Source organism: Achroia grisella, unplaced genomic scaffold, assembly GCF_030625045.1.
Source record: "Achroia grisella isolate CSIRO2021 unplaced genomic scaffold, CSIRO_AGI_Agris_v1 utg794, whole genome shotgun sequence".
Classification (NCBI taxonomy): Eukaryota; Metazoa; Arthropoda; class Insecta; order Lepidoptera; family Pyralidae; genus Achroia; species Achroia grisella.
This window is the reverse complement of record NW_026713026.1, coordinates 2,156,339-2,177,884: the sequence shown is the minus strand read 5'-3', so window position 1 is coordinate 2,177,884 and position 21,546 is coordinate 2,156,339. Positions and strand designations below refer to the sequence as shown.

The 21,546-nt window shown below is 33.1% G+C and overlaps 1 protein-coding gene across 1 annotated transcript in view; it reads right to left on the bottom strand.

Moving 5' to 3' along the window:
- LOC131851599 (transcription factor SOX-21) overlaps nt 1-13,364 on the bottom strand; it is a 62,272-nt gene extending 48,908 nt beyond the window's left edge. Inside the window, exon 1 of the mRNA XM_059202113.1 lies at nt 13,166-13,364. Coding sequence (XP_059058096.1) covers nt 13,166-13,170 — 5 coding nt within the window. The 5' untranslated portion in view covers nt 13,171-13,364. The remainder of the gene's footprint in view (nt 1-13,165) is intronic.
- Between the last annotated feature and the right edge of the window lie 8,182 nt (nt 13,365-21,546).

The following is a 21,546-nucleotide window of genomic DNA, read 5'->3' as shown; positions in this document are numbered from 1 at the left end:
CACCGCCTCACTTTTGATGTTCGCGGATTCGATTCCTCGGACGGTTCAATCATTTGTATTCCTGAGTATCATTGTTTGTATCGGTCTGAATGTTTTGTATATACATTGTGTATGTATTTAGAAAAATATTTATGTATTTATATCAGTTGTCTGGAACCCCGAATGACCCCCGAATCCCACAGGGTTCATAAGTATGATTGCCTATATCGGTCTGGTTATTTTCTATGTATATTATGTATTTAAAAACACTTGTGGTAGTAGTAGAGCCCTGTCCGAGACCACATAGGTTCCAGCGCTTGGGGATGGAATCCCAGTAGATGACGAGTAGTGCAAAGGTTACTATCTTTTCTACCTACTATGTTTTCGTCTTACGGACCCATTTGTTTCGACTACATCCGAAAGGCTTCATCAGTATGAATACGGGGTAATCAGTGCGAAAAAATGTCAAAAAAAAACATAGGTAATCATAACAAGTCCATTGAATTTGAAGTCGGTTAAAACCAATATTATACTCGGCACACAACACCTCGCGAGGTCGTAAGACACCAACACCGGCAGAGTCGTAACAAGGGCCCACTTTGCACAACCAATTAGTGTGAAGATGCGGAATACCAGACTCAGTTTGGATGCTTAAAAAACCACGGAACGGATGATAGGGATGTCTGGGACACAGTTACGGATATCTATTTATTTATACTCGAATTGTAATCTAATAATTATAACTTTAATCTTTATATATGTATCTTTCTGTATAAATACCATAATGCTACTGGTTCAGTTTATTTATTTACGTCACTTTACAGTTTCTCAATATGTTACGCAAGCCTAGTATAGAAGGACTGCTGCATTTGCACTGTCCCCAATAAACATTGCACGCGGCACCAAATGCTTGATCAGCAATGAGCATCACGCCATATCGCGTCATGCCTATAGTTACATTTCATTTTTATAGAATTATATAAATCAATCTTATTCTGTTCTAACATCGAACTATAAGCATTGTAATTATTATTTTATATTAATAAATTTAAGTTAAGAAAAAGGTTGGATTTTTTTTTACAACCTCCGGCTGTAGAATCCATAATTGGCGCAGTCGGTAGGATACTCATAAAAATATATATATAATATATTTGAGTATTCGAATTCTACGGGATTTCTACAGTGGAGTTATTCAAAAATTCGAAAGTGTATCAAGATCCGCCTGTACCTGTTCTACGTTCGAGTAATATGCAGTAAGTACTTAGAATCTTTCTCAGTCCTTACTTCCCATACTTTAATATATTTTAATATTATTTTATATGTGTAATTTTAAGTATCCAAGATTTTTCATCCTAGAGAATCACGGAATATTAGGATAGGTAGTAGTAAGTCAAGTAATAGTAGAATTAATATTTTAGACCAACATAGAAATTTACATATAGAAATGAATAGCAGCGACATCGATACCATATATAAGTCCCTTAGGTTAGTACCGGAATTCGACGGCAATCCACATATTTTAACAAGATTTATTAATATTTGTGACCAGTTAGTTTTAACACACTGTAATACTGAACCGGGCAATGAACTAGCTAATTTAGCGTTAATTAACGGAATATTAAATAAGATTTCGGGACAAGCTGCTAGACTTATTAATTCTAACGGGTTACCAGAAAATTGGCAGGGTATTAGGAGTGCATTAATCAATAATTTCGCCGATCATCGTGATGAAACAGCTTTATACAGTGACTTATCTGTACAGACGCAAGGTTCTAGCACCCCCCAGGAATTCTACGAGCGTTGTCAAAATTTATACAGCACCTTAATGACATACATATCACTTCACGAATCAATTCAAACAACTATAGAGCCTAAACGCGCGCTTTATAAAAAGGTTACTCTTCAAGCGTACTTACGTGGTTTAAAAGACCCCTTGGGTTACAGGATACGCTGTATGCGCCCTGAAACCATAGAAAGAGCCCTTGAATTTGTTCAAGAGGAGCTCAATACCTTATATATGCAACAGCGCTATGAAAATACCGTACAAAAAAAGGATTGGCAACAAGCTCATAATTCGCATAACTTACCCCTAAATAACTTTATACCGAAATCCATTCCTTTCAATATGCCGGGACCGTCTAGACAACAGGGTTTCAATACACGGCAATCTACAACTCAACCGCAACCAAACCAAGGGTGGAAACATAATGTACTACCACACGGATTACCACCACGAGGTCCCACTCGTACTCAACAAATTATGCGCGCACCCCCACCAAACTATAACCCTCAAAGTAACGTTTTCCGACTTCCTAACAGGCAGCCGCCTCAACAGTTTAATTTTAAAAACTCGCCGCGCCCAATGAGTGGTGTTAGCACGTATGTCCCTAAAGTATTACCTCCTCATGGACATGACTGGCGAAAATTCGGGAACCCGCCGCCTAGTAACTATTTTAAAACACGCGAAGCAAACTTCAACGAATTTTATCCCGCATATACCGATAATTATAGTACATTTATTATTATCCGGAATACGAATATGAAAACTGTTATAATTACGACCAATATAATGATTATTACTTTAACACCGAACAAGATTTCAATACCGATATGCCGGTAATGGAAGAGGTTGAACAAGCATCACATGTGCAGGACAATTCAAATTTTCAGGAAGCTATAACATCAGAAAAACCAAAATAGAGTTAAATTTCCATATACAAAGACAATTAGGGTATATTCAGATTAGTAATCCACCTCTTAAATTTTTAATTGATACGGGAGCAAATCAATCTTTCATCAGTCCAGAAGCTGTACAAAAGTATTTCAGTCACATTCCTCTTAATTACGAACCATTTGAAGTAACAAATGTACATGCTACCAGTAAAAATGATTACTCTATTAACTTGCCTTGTTTCCCAGAATTTAACGAAAATGATAATATAAAATTTTTTATATACAAATTTCACCATTATTTCGATGGATTATTAGGCTTTGATTTGCTTGACATATGGGATTCAAATATTGATTTAAAAAATAAATTACTAATCACTCGTAATACGCAGATACCTATACAGATGTATGATTCACGTAACGTAAATCTCTATGAAGAGATTATACCAGCAAACTATTCAAAATTAGTTAGATTACCAGTAAATACCAAGGATGGCGATGTACTAATTGAAAATCAAATTATTTGTAACTGTTTAATTTCCGATTGCGTAACAAAAGTAGTTAATAATAGAGCTTGGGTCGAGTTAAGTAACACTACGCGTAATGATATTGTCTTTTCAATGGATCGACCAATTGAAGCTGAAATATTTAACCATGAATGTGAAAATACTGAAACTTTATCTGATCGTACTAAAGACGTATTATCTCGCCTCCGTACAGATCACTTAAATGAGGAAGAAAGAATTAATTTACAACAATTACGTGCAAACTATGCTGATGTGTTTTATCTTGAGGGCGAACCACTTACATTCACCAACAAGATCAAACATAAGATAAAAACTACAGATGAAGTTCCAGTACACACAAAAAGTTATAGATATCCATATGTTCATCGACAAGAGGTTAGAGACCAGATTCATAAGATGCTTGAACAAAATATCATAAGACCATCTGACTCTGCATGGTGTTCACCGATTTGGATAGTACCCAAAAAGGCGGATGCATCAGGGAAAGTCAAGTGGCGTCTTGTCGTTGACTTTAGAAAGGTTAATGAGAAAACGATTGATGACAAATACCCCATACCTAATATAACAGATGTTTTAGACAAACTTGGAAGGTGTCAGTACTTCACTACTTTGGATTTAGCTAGTGGATTCTATCAGGTAGAAATGAGTTCAGAGGATATTCACAAAACTGCTTTTAATGTAGAGAACGGTCATTACGAATTTTTAAGAATGCCAATGGGTCTTAAAAATTCACCATCAACTTTTCAACGAGTTATGGATAACTTGTTGAAAGACCTTCAAAATGACATATGTCTCGTATATTTAGATGACATAATAGTATACAGTACCTCACTACAGGAACATATCCTAAATTTAGAAAAAGTATTCACTAAATTAAGAGAATCCAATTTTAAGATACAAATGGATAAGTCTGAATTTTTAAAATTAGAGACTGAGTTTTTGGGACATGTTATATGTAGTGAAGGAGTGAAGCCTAACCCTAATAAAATCCACGCTATTGAGAATTACCCCTTACCTAAAACTACAACTGAAATCAAACGTTTTCTTGGCCTTCTAGGGTATTATAGAAAATTCATACCAGATTTCGCACGCCTCACTAAACCGTTAACTCAATGTCTAAAAAAGGGTTCAAAAATAACATTAGATCAGACTTATATTAACTGTTTTAATCATTGTAAGAAACTATTAACTAATGATCCTATTTTACAATATCCAAATTTTGATAAAGAGTTTTTGTTAACAACCGACGCATCTAACGTCGCTATCGGTGCAGTATTATCTCAAGGACAAATAGGTTCTGACAAACCTATTGCATATGCGTCCAGAACACTCAATTCTAGCGAGCTTAATTATAGCACTATTGAGAAAGAACTTTTAGCTATAGTTTGGGCAACAAAGTATTTTAGACCATACTTGTTTGGCAGGAAATTCAAAATTATAACGGATCATAAACCACTCCAGTGGGTTATGAGTCTCAAAGAGCCCAATTCGCGTCTTACCAGATGGCGATTAAAATTAAGTGAGTACGATTTTACAGTAGTTTACAAACAAGGTAAACAGAATACAAACGCCGATGCGCTTTCACGAATTGAAGTGCATAATGACGAACTTGTGTCTATTATAGTTAATCCCTCTGAAAATGCACCAACCGTAGACGAATCAAGAACATTAACCGTCGCGGATGCTACAAGTAATTCTAATACTGTTACTGTGCATACTGACAACGAAAATCCAATTTTAGAAATACCCATAACAGACGAACCATTAAATAAATTCACGAAACAGTTAATTCTAAACATCGTAGGCGATATTAAAGGCAGACCGATTTTAACAAAACCTTTCGATACTCATACACGTATATCAATACAAATATCTAAATCTAATCTCGAACAAGATATCATTAATGCTATAAAAGAATATGTTCATCCAAAAATTAAGACAGGTTTACTTATAAATCCATTTCTAGATATGTACACTATAGTACCTATTATACAAAAAACATTTAAAAATTCATCTATGAATATTTTATTAACAAAAACAGCTGTTGAAAATGTAAGAGAATATCTGAGGCAACAGGAGATTATTAATAAGTACCATGATGGAAAGACGAATCATCGTGGCATTAACGAATGTCATTTAGCTCTATCTCATAAGTATTATTGGCCGAAAATGCGGAACAGATTACTAAATTTATTAACGAATGCACAGTTTGTGGTCAAGCAAAATATGACCGCAATCCCATCAAACAACAGTTCAGAATTGTTCCACCAGGCACAAGACCATTAGAATTAGTTCATTTAGATTTATTAACTATACAGAGTGAGAAATTTCTAACTATAGTAGATGCTTTTTCTAAGTATGCGCAAGCTTACCACTTAAGGGATGGCACAGCCATCAGTGTCGTGCAAGGGTTGTTAAACTTTTGTACACATCATGGCGTACCTCTAACCATAGTTACTGATAATGGACCGGAATTCACCAACCAACTTATATCAGAATTCGTCAGGGTTCATAAAATTCAACACCACAGAATAGCTCCTCATACACCGAATGAAAATGGTATCGTAGAAAGATTCCATTCAACTATTCTAGAGCACCTTCGTATATTAAAAATAAATAATAAATCTGAATCGGTAATAAATCTTATGCCATATGCCCTTCTGGCTTACAATAGTAGTATACATAGTTTTACAAAGTGTAAACCGATCGAAATTATAACTGGCCATTTTGATCCTCGAGATCCATTTGATATAGATCTCTCAACTCATTTATTACAGCAATATATCAATAACCATAAAGATAAAATGAAATTAGTATATAACTCAGTTCGTGAACTCTGTAATTCCTCCCGTCAAAATATTACTGAAAATCATAATAAGGATCGTGAAACTGAACTTCAGTATTCACCAGAACAACAGATTTTTGTAAAAAATCCTTTTGCTTCCCGACAAAAGTTAGTGCCCCGTTACACACAAGACGTTGTAATGGCAGACCTCCCTATACATATTTATACTAAGAAAAAACGTGGTCCTGTAGCTAAATCTAGATTAAAAAGAGTCCCTAAAAGCGCCCAATTGTTTCAGGACGCTCCTGGTTAATAGTAAAAAGTATAACGAGGTAATAAAATCTCTCCAAGATAATGAAAATAAAATAGTATCTGAATTTAATGCACATGTTAGTTTATCTAAAGATTGGACTGCTCAGTATTCTAAAATCATAAGTCATAATATAGTAACAAATCAGAATAAGATAGACATTTTAGTAGGTAAGATAAAAAAAAAAACGAAGCTACACGAGACTATGATTTAGTAAAATATGCCCATTTATCTTAAATTATAGATATAGTAAGCTATAACTATAATTAACTATAATAGCTTTTATAAAAACTTCTACTATATATGGTACAGATATAGTAGTAATAGATTTAGTACTAGAGAAATATATGATATAATTAAGTTAGGTTCATATTATATAGATAATAAAATAATATATAAAGTTCCCATCATCTATCCTTTTACGTATGATATGTATAAATTATGTATAATACCCAATAATCACCACGAGATCTTATCACCACCCCATCCGTTCCTTGTTCTTCATGAGAAAGATTTTAAATACATAGAGACAGAATGTCCGAAGACGAGCAGATGGTACTTATGCGGCGCACCCAGCAATATGCAGAATCAATCACCCCAAGACTGTATCCAGAGGCTCATCACCACGCAGCAGCGGGACCGCACATGCAACCCCATCACTGTTTCTCTAACAAAATTAGCTTACGAGAAACTCAACGATAGGCACTACAGTGTGAGTTTTCCAACTCCAACGAAAAGACATTTATGCTGCGGACAAGACCTTTACAAAACCCTGAAACCCGCATTCAAACTGGATCACCTGCATGAAACAAATATGAAAATGTCAATAGCACCTCCATTGACACTGCAGACAGAAAATAACAGCGGTATATATCATACGACTATACCGATGTATGCAATACTAGTAAGTGCTTGCGTACTTGCCTGTGGCATTACATATTATAAATTCCGCATAAAATACCTCAACACCAGGCAAGCTCATCCAGTCAACCATATGGAAATGGAAGGAATCTACACTGTTCCTGAAACAAGGAGAGTTAACCCAGAGCAACCCCCAGCTCAATTTACGACAAACGTCTTCAATAGTCGCTGTTCTACGAGGGGAGGTGTTACGCAAGCCTAGTATAGAAGGACTGCTGCATTTGCACTGTCCCCAATAAACATTGCACGCGGCACCAAATGCTTGATCAGCAATGAGCATCACGCCATATCGCGTCATGCCTATAGTTACATTTCATTTTTATAGAATTATATAAATCAATCACATTCTGTTCTAACATCGAACTATAAGCATTGTAATTATTATTTTATATTAATAAATTTAAGTTAAGAAAAAGGTTGGATTTTTTTTACAACCTCCGGCTGTAGAATCCATAATTAATATATGCTCCATTAGGAAGATTGTATACAAATACACACATTTATATAACTGTTTATAAATGTGTGTATTTGTATACAATCTTAGGTATATGATAAAAATAAATATAGTTATGTATTGTGAAGATTCTGCCCTACAGTAGATATTGTTTCTGAAGCGAGAACTACACACATTGTATAAATGATTGTATTGCATTAAAAAGTATAATATTGTGAGAAAGTTGTACTTATGCCTAGAATGGATCTCTTCCAGGCAACACAAAATATAATACTTCTAAGATGGTATATATTGCGACAAATCTGTCTACCCTGTTTAATATTCCGGAAAACTCAAGTTTTCAAGTTCAATATTAATATATCTCAAATGAAAACAAAATTAAAAAAAATAACAGTACTTTGTAATAGAAATAATCTTTATTCAAATAAACTTAATATAAACACTTTTGAATAGTCACATTTTTTATTCTACAGCTCATTCGGAATGCAGACTCATCACAAAAAGAATGAGCAAGAAACTTCTTCTTTCTACGACTCATCTCATTTATCTTCAATACTCGAAAACGTGAAATAGAGTATAATCAAAAGTTGAAAACTAAAATTGTATATTTCATAGTTTCTTTTACAATACGTCCCCTTTCTATTGTCTCATAAATCCGAGTGAAATCGACTCGGGCGCCGCTAACCTGATGCGCAAACTCAGCATGATCGATTGTTTGTGAAGCGGCGAGAACACAAGATCACGCATGATTAACATAGTTATGCAAACGTATGTTTTCAATCATATCTCCTTTGCGAGTATGTCAATAATGGTTACATCCAGATTAGCTGTAACCCGCGACTTCGCCCGCGTGGATTTAAAGTAAATAAAATTTCAAAAATAAACGTAGTCTAAGTTCCTCTTTATAACATTAGCTGTCTACGAGTGAAAATCCTGTTAAAATTGGTCCAGAGATTAGCAAGAATAAATACACAGATAGAACAAAGAGAGAAAGACATAATATAATGTATAATTACTTTTTTAATGTAAGTATATATATTCTCTTTTATATGCATTTAAAGAATAGCTGTTAATTTGAAATTGCAAACAGACACTTAAATTTTATTAATTTCTATAGATTTGTATTACAGAATACAGTAAAAATATGTACTAAAGCATCTTAACACTGTATCACAGTCGCATTATTGATAAATTGAAACATTATGACTTATTATTAACTTTGATAGTGTAACCTAACGCGTAAAAACAGATCCTTATATCCCGTACGCAGTAGAAATGATTAGCAACTGAGCAAAGTGATGTACCTACTACAGTTTTTATATACGTAATTATCTGTGGTAGGCGCAGTATGTTATCTTCCATTGATACATCGATAGATCAACCATTATATCTAAGCTTACTCTCCTTTTATACATATCATCTTTCTTTTCGTCACCCTCTCCCTTTCCTCTCACACTTATCCCTATTTATTACCTCAAACAATTATTGCTCAAAATAATTACTTGACCACTTTATTCCTTTAAATCATCGAACACTTCAATTATAATCGTATTTACCCCATTATCATCACAAATCCCATGGTTTAGGGTCAATAACACTAATATGGGTGCCATCAGCTGTCGGCTCGACGTAAAGGCTTAACGATCATTGTAAAAGTGTAAAAATAATAAAAGCACTTTTACAACAGCCTCCATAAAGATGAGACGATTGTGCCTTCATTAGTACTTTGGTAAAATGCCTAATTGCTTATACCATGTTGCTTCCTTTGTCTTTATTTTTTTCTTTTCCCGCCAAAATTTACTCGAAGTAGAAGATAAGGTGTGTTGGTATTGCTAGTTTTAGTATGCGGGTTAGGTAATTGCTTTATTAAGATTGCACGTCCTAACTAAAGTATGAGTGCGTAGCGATTCTATATTGGTTATTGCATGCCTCTATCTTATTAATGTATATTAATTTAAAACAACATGTAGGTATATAAAAGAGATTCTTGCTTATTCTTCTTATGATGAGTCTGCGTTCTGAATGAGTGGTGGAAAAAATATGATAATTCAAAATTTTTATTTCTACTAGACACTCTGCGTACAAAACTTGCTACTACGAAGATTTTCTACAACAACTAAATAATCTCGATGAAATTTTGTCTATAGGATAAGGCAGCCAAAATCTTTTCAAACAAGTTTGTTTTAGAATTACATGTAATTGAAAAACCCTATTTTCAACAAAAAAAAAAGAACATCTTTAGCTCTATCGTATGAACAATCCAAACATTATAAAAAAAATGTGCAAGAGAATGAAATTACAATGAATTTTCAGAGTAAAAATACCTTCATATTTACTGTAATAATAAGCCGAGTAGATGGGATCGTAAATATTTACGGCAAAATTTTTATTGAAAATATTGCTATCACGCTTGGGTATAGGTAGACGCAAGGTATCTGAGATAGAACTAATACTGAAAAATACCTACGTTGTAAAATTATTGTGTGGATACACTCCTATTAAATATATTTAACCTAGTTTGTGTTTATTAATAACCCCATTGCTAGCAATGTACCATGTCAGGTCGACCTCCACGCGGTTCCCCCTGGAAACCACCGTGTTAAATTCCTGGTGAATTTGTCACGATGTGCTAACTGACCTGGACTCATGCTCATCTTATCATCCTCCACTAGTGCCCCGCCAGTGTAAACCGTTAGCGCAGATGGGTGCTGGTGCACCCGTCTGCGCTAACGGTTTACGCTGGCGGTGGTTTTTTTGTGGATGATAATGGAATGGTTTCCATTATCATCCACAAAAAAAACACCATAGGAATTGCAAGTGCGTTGCCGGCCTTTCAAGAAGGTAGTGGAAGAAATTAGGAGATTCAGATATAAGATTCCTGTTGCCGATGACAACTTTATAAATCTGAGTAGACCTGAACTTATGGGTAGTATGTTATCATGTAGGTATCACGTAACTTAAATGATGAAAGAATGTGCAACTAAACTTGACAGTTCCTGTATTAATGATCTATTTTCTACGATAACCTGCTAATTCTTCTTAAATTAATATAAGTTATTAATAAGGTCTCTTTACGACTGCAATTCCAGGGTAATTAGAGACATTGTTATTCTCATCCAAGTAGGTATATTATAAAGACTAATTAAGTAAGACCATGGTATATTAATACCACCATACCATACCATAGGTATATTAATCTTCTTACTACTTACTAATGTTTATTTCTATTTCTACTTCTGATACTGTCGATTAAATATAAGTTTATCTAATAACTAATTAGTATCCGAGACCGTCACCATTACAATGAGAATAAAAAAAATCGCGTGACGTATTTCATGAAACCAAGTGTAACAATAGGTATATCTTAAGCAGTTGATTTTTGAATTGGACTGTCAAACTAAATCTAATTAGAAAGGAAGGTATGTCCGTACAAAAATAAAATTAGTTATTAGTTATACCTAATCTTTATTGCACAGATAATATAACAATATTATAAATTAGAGATAATGTGAGCAAAGGTGGACTTATCCTGAGAAGAGATCTCTTCCAGTAAACCTAAAACAGTGGCATAGGTTACTGAGTGGGTAATAACTGGTGCAAAAAAAATGTCAAACGATACTAACTAAAATAATTATAATAAAAATTAAATATAATAAGCCTTTTGTAACTAAGTACGATTACTTATTTTTATGTAACTTAAATGATAAACAAACTGAGAGTCCACCTGATGGAAAGCAGTAACACACTTTTTACTCACTAAAAGTGTTTATATTACCTATAGGTGCTACTACTTACTATATTAGGTATAGGTTTATCTATTGACAAAATATTAGATTCTGTACACTTAATGTGACAAACAAGCTGACGGTCCACCTAAAAGCGGTTATCATCGCATTTTCCACCCCCTGAAAGTGTTTATTTATTTATTTAACTTCAATGCACACAATACAATATATAGTAGTAGAATTTTCTACCAGTCAACCATAGTTGGTGCAGAGAATGATTGTTGGCGGTGCAAATATGATAAACTAAACAAAATCAGTTTATATTAGGTATAGGTAGGTGGGTAGGTAGGCTTCAGTGGTCTAGCGATTTAACACACCATTTTACTGATGATCGCGGCTCGACTCCTCGCACAGTACAAATATTTGTAGTCATGAGTAGATATGATTGTTTGTATTGGTATGGATGTGTTCTGTGTATATTTTGGGTGTATTTACAAAAAAATGTATCTATCTATGTAAGTATATTTATATCAGTCGTCTAGTAGGTACCCACAATACAAGCTCGGCTTAGCTTGGAACTAGATGGCGCTGTGTAACTCGTCTAAGAATATTCTAGTAATATATTATTGACAAAGTTTTAGGTTATTTACACCTAAGGTGACCATTCATACTGTTTAAACCGGGACCGTCTTTTTAGATTCTGCATTCTAATATCCCCGAAAGGAGTCTAATGACGCAATACTGTCCCGTTTTTAGAAACCGTCCTTTAAATGGCGAGTTGGCAATACTTTATTTTTTTTTAAGGCATAGGGCACAAACAAACTTACTGCTCACTTGATGGTAAGTGATTACCGTCGCCCATGAACACCCGCAACACCAGGGGAATTGAAATTGCAAGTGTGTTGCCGACCTTTTAAGAAGAAATAAACCCTTTTCTTAAAGATTAATTCATAATTCATTATCATATTGTAGCTAAAAATAATTAGATGAATATTTCAATGTGGGACCATGCTGGTATATTTTTTATTATGGATGGTAATGGAATGGTGCACCACCTGCGCTTACTGTTTACGCTGGCGGGGAACCAGTGGTGGATGATAAGATGAGCATGAGGTCAGGTCAGTTAGCACATCGTGAGAAATTCACCAGGAATTTATGAGATTTCCAGGGCGACCCCGCGGAAGTTAACCTGACATTGTATTTACATTGGTAACAATGATGCTTTTAATCCACATTAGATACTAACAATGCACTTCCACCCTAAAAGAATACTAGTAGTACCTTCCTACCAAGGTACCTATTTGTAGGTACTTATATTATGCAATGTCAATCACCTACTTACAGGAAAGAAACAATTAAAAACCGATTTTCACAATGAATAAACAAATTGATTATTTATAAATCAGTAGATACAAGTAGGTAATTAGAATAAAATCAGAATCGAATTGGATACGAAAATAAATCGATTTGATACAAGTTCAATGACATTATTCGATTGTTGACTATTGAATCATTCATTCATGATTGTTTTCCATTAATTTGCGTAACAATAGTTCGAATATTCTCATATTTATGTAAATGTATACCTACCTGCAATACTCTTATAAGTTTCACCTTCAAATAAGGATAATAAACTAACAAAAAAGTTGGTTATGTTTGTTATTATTTTACATAGAAACTATTGGATGGATTTAAATGTAGTTTGGAATACAGATAGATCATCTTTTAGATACTTTTAAGAAGAGTAAATGCAGGTAACACCGCGTAAAAAAGTAGTTATGTCAATAAATATACCTCATAAAGTGGCCGCTGGCACGTTGATGTAGATCAAGCTCCACGGTGTAGCCTTGTATACACTGCTATTAAATGTAAACCAGTCCCGCCCGCACTGCACAAACACTGTTCCAAATTCAAAAATACTAAACATGTAACTGTTAATTGTTTTAATCGTTTACACGATCGATATGCGATTAGATTTATCGATAACGCGCGTGCGAATCTAGCGGCCGTCGCGCGTCCGCTTTTTCGCTAAGCACAATGGCGACAATCGACAATCGTGCGGCGCGACTGCGGTGACGACGCTCCCAACAAATCGAGTGATAAACCCGCTCTAGTCGACCAATCGGAGACCTCCAATACGCCCACGAAAATGCGCCGCGTGTCCCTATTGGCCAAGCAACTGCCATTACCTTACGGATGTTATTATGCAGAACGAGACCAACTGTTCGAAATTTGAAAAAGAATTTAAACGTTTACCAGCCGGCGTACAATGCAAATTGGTTGTGCGCGCTGTGTCGCGTGGTCTCTTTCTGCTGTTATGACGTTTGTCTTTGTTTTCTTTTTTAGTTTATGGTACACTGTCTTCTATAAGTCGAGACTGGGTATGACTTAATATAAGATCTCGATTGTTTCGATCCAGTCAGTGAATGGACCACTTAGCGTGCGTTTTGAATGTTTATCACTTGAATTAAGAGTGGTTATGTGGTAACAAATATCAACTGATTAGAATATAGGTACTAAGTGCCGTTTTATCTTACTTTCTATTTCTATACCTATCTGTCATAAAGTATTAATTAATGAATAAATCATATCTTCATGATTGTCATGCCAGATGGGGTAGCTAGAGATGCTGATATTTCGTATTTTTATATTTTAATCTAAAGAGGAAAGGGCAAGCCTACCTTTCTTTAAGATTAATTTGGATTGTTATAGGTGATCCTATAATCAGAGAGTAATAATAATAATATTCCTGACCTGTTCACATAATTTCATCTAGTCCCAAGCTAAGAAGAATTTGTGTCATATATGATAGGTGCTAATTGATATATTTTTTTGTAAATAATATACCTATATAAGAATACCTATTACATATATTATGTATAATATACATAGGTATTATGTATTATTTAGAAAACAAAATGTAGGTAAGGTAAGTTGTACCTAAGTCGTAACGGTGTTGGAATCTGTCTAATGTAAAAATGAGTCTTATTACATTTCTGACTGACTCGGTAGTCTAGCGGTTTAATATACCGCTTTACATCCAATAGTCGCGGGTTTGATTCCTAGTACGATGCAAACTTTAGTATACACAAGTATAATTGTTTGTGTTGATCGAGGTGTTAACTAAGTACCTATAGGGATATGATTTTTGTGTACCTATAGAAAAAAAAGTATTTGTATATATATATATATAACACTAGCTCTGCTTAGCTATGGGACTAGATGGCGCTGTGTCCTGGGTTATTGTTATCGTTATATAATTTCTGAGGGTTGCGACCATACCTACTGTTATGATTTCAAAAACAAATTGATTACAATATACTAGTACTTATATCTACATAACAATGCCTGTCAGTTAGTAGGTACATCCCGCTGTTACATATTACCATATATATGTGTTTTAAAAAAAATTACATACTTATACATTATTTTCCTTCATCGGTACCAAAAGGTCATTACCATGACAAATCCAAAATCATTACTTACTTTGGTATTCTCAGTCCTGTTATTGTGATTTATATTGTAATCCACCATTTTGTGACTATCACAAAAAAGCGTGGTCATCGAAGTCTGAATTTTTAAAAAATATCTTGAAATATTTTGTCAACTTGAAATCAAAATCATATACCATTATCGTAAAGTTTCTACTAGCCATGTCAATTTCAATTGTTAAGAAGCGGCAATGAAATCCAATCCATCTTAAAATATTTTAATAAAACAAATGGCGTAAGTTTATTCAGTACCTATGTATTTCTAAAAAAGAAGAAAAGAGGAGGTACCTAATTAATTATAAAAGCATTAGATAATTATAATATATATTATATTACATATTATATGATATTACATTTATAATTAATACATGTAATACTTGCAAAATTATAAATAAACAAAACACAATTCGATTGGCAATAAGTATATCTACTTACCTACCTATTATGGAGTTGATATAGGTATAAAATCCTTAGCTGTAGGAAGTCCAAACATGGGAATCATATGATGGTTTATTCGGAAGTGATTTTAAAGTGATACTAGAGGAAGCATCGAGAGAGGTAAATGTCTTTATTTACCATAAAGTTATTCGTATATGTTAAAACCAGTTTAACTATATTAATAATGGGTATCCATTAAAGGATTAGTATCCTTTAGTATTAAAGGAGTTATTTTTATGAACATCGATCGAATGATCATAATTATTTAATATTATATGCATATACATTCTGTGCTACTTGTATTAGGTATAGATATTTTAAATATTTCTTAAATATGTAGAAGTTTTTTAATCTGGTAAATCGTAAAAAAAATCTGGTAAATACAGATCCACACACCTTTGCGTACGCAATAACTAAAAATAACGTATAAAATTTACAAATGAATGAAACACCCATCTTGAATCGGTTACTTGAATGTGTCTTATTAAAGAATATTGATTGTGATTCGTTATTGAAGTTTTTAAAGTTATAAAAAGAATTTCAAATCAAGATCGGATTCATAAAGAAGTATTGAAAATTTTCACATGAATAGATATCATAACAGTAGCAAAATGAAAGAATAACATTCCACCATTGCTAGCTGTTATACACTTCCACTCATAGAGACTTCAATAACTTCTTAAACGTTAACGGAAAAATATCAATGGATATCTATGGCAGAAATTTACATATGTCGATCATCTTCAATATGATCCAATAACTGTACAATGCAATAAAATGCAAATCCGAAAATGACACCAACGATGCAATTCTACGTTGAACATCAAAATTGACATTCTGTACTTTGAAATTCAAATTAGGAATCCAAAAAGCAGTATGGCCACCGTTTAAAAAATATGTTTATGAATTTGTCACAATGCAACCGTTCGATAATTGAATTGTAACGATATGTGAAATGTTGGCGACACGAGGGCAGTGGGTCGCGCCCCACGGCCCAGGGCGGTGACAATGTCACAAAGTGCGGTCTGCAATTCAACATACGCAAATTAACTGCGTGCGCGCATACAATTTTTGTTCGCAATAAAAAAAATGTATTCACAGATTCGCGGCGCTTTGTGCATGCGCCCCGATAAAGAAATTTTAAATGTCGATAAATGATTTTTGCATATGACAGGGTGTACGAATGTTCGTGTAACTTCTGTAACATGTGTAAATGCAGGTACTGTTGTTATTTTATTGCCGCTACTGTAATTTAAATTGGATTGTCGGATTTACAACGGCATGTAACAGACCGTTACAAATTCGGTTATTGATAATGTGATATAAATACCTATTCGGTACAAATGTTCTTTTATTGCTGTAACGACATTAAATGTTAATGTTTGTTCAGAGTATTCGTAATGCGCGACAAATTATTCATTTTTTATTAATATATATCTATTGTATTGTATGATGCTATAATTCGTATACAGTTTTCAGTAAATGTATGTTTTATTTAAATTGTTACATTTATGTTACATTAAAGAGTACCTAATTCTGGAAACATTGAAACTATTTCTATGTACAGAAATGACACACTTCTCCACATAATATATTACTATTACTTGACTATGAAAATGGTGTAATATGGAGTAATACCTATAAAAAAAGGAAACATCTAATCTAAAAATAATCTAATTTATATTGACTTAGTATATATGAAGTTAGATAATCTGTAAAATACTATGACCTACCTAATAGGTTAGATATAGAACTTTCCTTTATGAACATTTTTCCTAAATAACTGACTTCCTCACTAGGTAGTCGCTGAACATTTAAAAAAATATTGCGTAACTATTAAAAATTTTTTTTATGTGTTCTAATATATCTTCTGTCACGTACCTACCTAATGTATTTTTTTTTCTGACGACAAACCTAATGGTAAACTGTCACAGTCGCTTATACATGAACAGCACTACGGAGATCTCGTCATCATCAAAGGAACTAAGATAACATGACTCTTACTCTGTAATTTCTCCGCCTAATCTGTACCCTACAACACACACAGCTTACAAAGCTTGGTGCCTGAAACTGGTGAGACACGCAGACGTAAAAAGATTTACAGTCTACCTCTGGTACCCATTATTGTTTAGACGCAAGAAAGAAAAATAACATATTTTAATTTCCACTTGATTAACATTTTAGGTTACTTCAATAGTTTTTTAAGTACAGCAAAGCTCTATCTATAATAATAATCTATATATAATAATCTTTAGAGTAAACCGTTCTTTTGGAATAAAGATCCAACCAAGAAGAACTAAGTCAAGAATGATGCATGTTGTTCTTTAAAAAAATTATATAACAATTAGATACAAGAAAAATACATCTGTTTCATTAGAAAATGTTAATTTAATGAAAACATTGCCAATTTATCAATTCAAAAACATGCTTGCAGGTTAGCAAAGCAATTCTGCACACTATCTACACAATGAACCATGTTAGCATATCTACATCGCGATTTAATACCTACACACTCGCAAATAATGGTAAAATTCGATTGACGTACGAAACCTATCTGCCATTCACAAATTTGTACCGCATTGTGTTCCGTTTTGTACTGCGTGTAAATCCGTTGACTAATATTTTCATGCAAATTCGATTTTTAAAAATCGTATCAATTTCTCGTTTGCTTCCATTGTTGGATAACGCGCGTAGAAATGACAGCAGTTTAATTTTTAAACGTTTCAAGATGGCCGTTGCAACGCTATTCAATTTTTTTTTATTTAAAACCAAGACATGTAGCAGAATCTTTTATCAATGATTTATTGATATTTAAATGGCATCTGTGCGATTTAGTTTAAATTTATTGAAAAATAAAAATACAAAGTTACCTACTTTAAATAATATGATTATTCTTATCTGACATGTCCATATAAAGTGATATTACTCGGATTAATTTGATTTTCAACAATGTCTTTCATTGCTCTATGAAATTTAAAGGACATTTACTCTATTTCTTACTTTATCATGCTTCATTAGATTTTATATAGAATTTAGGAGGACTACTGGGCAGACGCGTGTCTTATATATAAAATTCTCGTGTCACAGTTTTCGTTCCCATACTCCTCCGAAACGGCTTGACCGATTCTCATGAAATTTTATGAGCGTATTTATTAGTTATTAGTGTAGTCTTAATTAGTGTAGTCCACCTCTACATTTTTTTTTATTTTAAGGCAAACCAACATTTGCCGGGATTAAAATATATAAAATCAATATATTATTACGTGAAGCCAAACTTTATACCCCTTTTGATGATAATTGCGCAAACAGAGGATTATAAAATTTGGCACACTTATAGATAAGTTATATAGAGAAGGGGTTTTTATATTTTTAATTATGAATAAAAGATACGTTCATGCAATAAAAATAACATTACACACAGTAACATGTATTTGACACACACACACGCACTCTTTTGTTTATTGTTAAATATATAAAAAAATATATTATTACACACAGTCACATGTAAACATACACGCATATATACTCTTTTGTTTATGGTTAATGTATGTTGATAAATTAAGAATAGACTAATATTGTTTGTCATTAATATTTTTGTTTATAGGTTAAATTAATTCAAATTCAAATTCAAAATATCTTTATTCATGTAGGTCTATTACAGACTCTTATGATATGTCAAATCTATCGTCAGTTATATATCGAGATGAGAAGAACTGACAAGAAACTCATGTATTTTTTTTTCAAATAATAGTGGAACATGTTTATAATAATATACAGTCATAAAAAAATTTGGGAGAATAGTTCATGCAATAAAAAGAACAAAAAATAATCAGTGTTCACACACAGACCAGTCCCCACAAGCAGTACCGTTCACGAGTATGACGTTGACAGCCATCACAACCATATTTGACATATATTTATAGCGAGCATGACTGTTTCAGGTTTATACGTCAAATATATTATTTACAGTATGTTGATAAATTAAGAATATTAAAATATTAATTATGGTCAATATTCAAATTCAAACATTATAAACTTTTTGTGAGTTCATGTACGTCAAATAAAATATATTTGTTTATGTAGGCAGACTCTTATGATATGTCAAATCTACTATCAGTTCAGAATGATTTAGAGATGAGAAGAACTGACAAGAAACTCAGTTCGTATTTTTTTCAAATAGGGTTATACAACTACTGATTTTAGTAAAACTTTATAATAATATAGTTTACACAAAAGAACAACATATAACATATTATCTAATTCATCATCATCATTATCGCGGCCCGGAAGACGTCCACTGCTGGACATAGGCCTCCTCCAAAGATCTCCACGACGATCGGTCCTGCGCTGCTCGCATCCAATGCCTTCCAGCGATCTTGACCAGATCGTCGGTCCACCTTGCTGGAGGCCTTCCCACGCTGCGTCTTCCGGTCCGTGGTCGCCACTCGAGGACTTTACTACCCCAAATTATATCTTATTAATATTATAAATACGAAAGTTTGTGAATATGGATTATAGATCGATGTTTGTTACTTTTTCACGCAAATGCTACGGATTTTGTTGAAACTTTACATTGATATAGCTTGTACATCAGAATAACACATACCTAGGCTATAAATTACGCGGGTGAAATCACGGGCACAACTAGTAGGATATAAATTTCACACAGATGAAACCTGGGACAACAGCTAGTTATATATAAATACGATAGTTATACATATTATGTTATCTGTGGTTATACTGACAAGTTCTTCAAGATAAATACTCAGCCCATAAAAATGTTAACAATGTTACAGAAATTACACGCAAGTAACTCATTATTTACTCTTCTCACTAGTGAGGGGACGGTATCGATTGTCGGTAGTGAGTAAGTATCGATGGTTTTGTCGTTGAGTGGACGTGCGTTTGATGCCTGATCTGATTTGCTGAATGGCTGTTGAGGGGAGTGTCGATATTATATTAGGATAAATAGATAGAGGGGCTAAATGATCAAAGTGATCAAAGTACATTTCTGGTATTGGTATAATTAATTTATATACCATATTATAGTCTAAATTACTTAAAAATGATATTATTTAACATTCGGTTATTTAACATTTTATTTTATTTTATTATCCGCGTTTGATTAGAAATAGACACACTAAATATAGTTTAAATTCATTTTATTTATGTGCATTTTTTTAATGGTATTAAAATATGTGAATTCGATATTCAAATTTCTCGACTTGTATCTACAAAAATTTTATTAAAATTGTATTTTGAAATAGAATAGACATTAATATTCTTTTTAAAAAATAATAATTTATAGTTTTACAGACACAATTAATTTTTTTTTAAATAATAATTTAGTTCCTTCTTTTATTATAATTTTCAATTCCGATTTGCACAAAGCTGAAGTCAGCTGAAAAAAAAACAAAGCTAAAACTCCAAGGAAAAAATGTATACAGCCAAATATTTTCTTTCCCATCACTAATTTGAATCTGACAAAAACTTAACAAACTCACTACTGGTAATTTAATTATTACACAAGGAGGTATCATCTCTGGTTTACAGCATCACTTTGAATTCATATGTTTTGTGATTCGCTACCATCATTGTGTGTTACGGGCGCCCCATTAAATTAAATGGCTTTTGATTTCCGATCAAGCGAGACATCGACTTAATCTCGGTTGATCATTTAGCGTGTGCGATTGCGGGTATTCGAGTTGTGCCAAAAGTAGCGTTTTGTATTGGTATAAGTCATAGGCGATAGGCGGAAATATTTTACGGTGTCAGAAACTTGTAGATTTTTTTAAACACAGAAGAAGTTAGTGGTTGTCTGATAAGAACACATTTTATACAATCTTACTTAACGTATATGTACATATAAACCCGAAAAATATGATTTTGTTAATAAAGTTGCTTTAGCAAGAGAATTTATTAATTCTACTGCTATAGAAACAAATAATTATGTTTCATAAAAAAATATTTATTATATAATTCTTGTAAAGTTTCTAATTTTTATTAAAATCTTTGTTTATTTTGGATTCTGATTCTACAACTATTATATTATATATACTGATCAATTGCAGTTATAAGGATTGTTTAAGCAACAAGGCCGCTAATAAACTAAATATTTAGATGATTAAACATTAAGCTTACGAACGTAATTTTAAGATTTTAAGACACAGTACCAAATAACGTCACCTCACTTTTTCTCTTATAGTCATTGTTGGCGACAGACCAACTCTTTTTTATAAATATTTA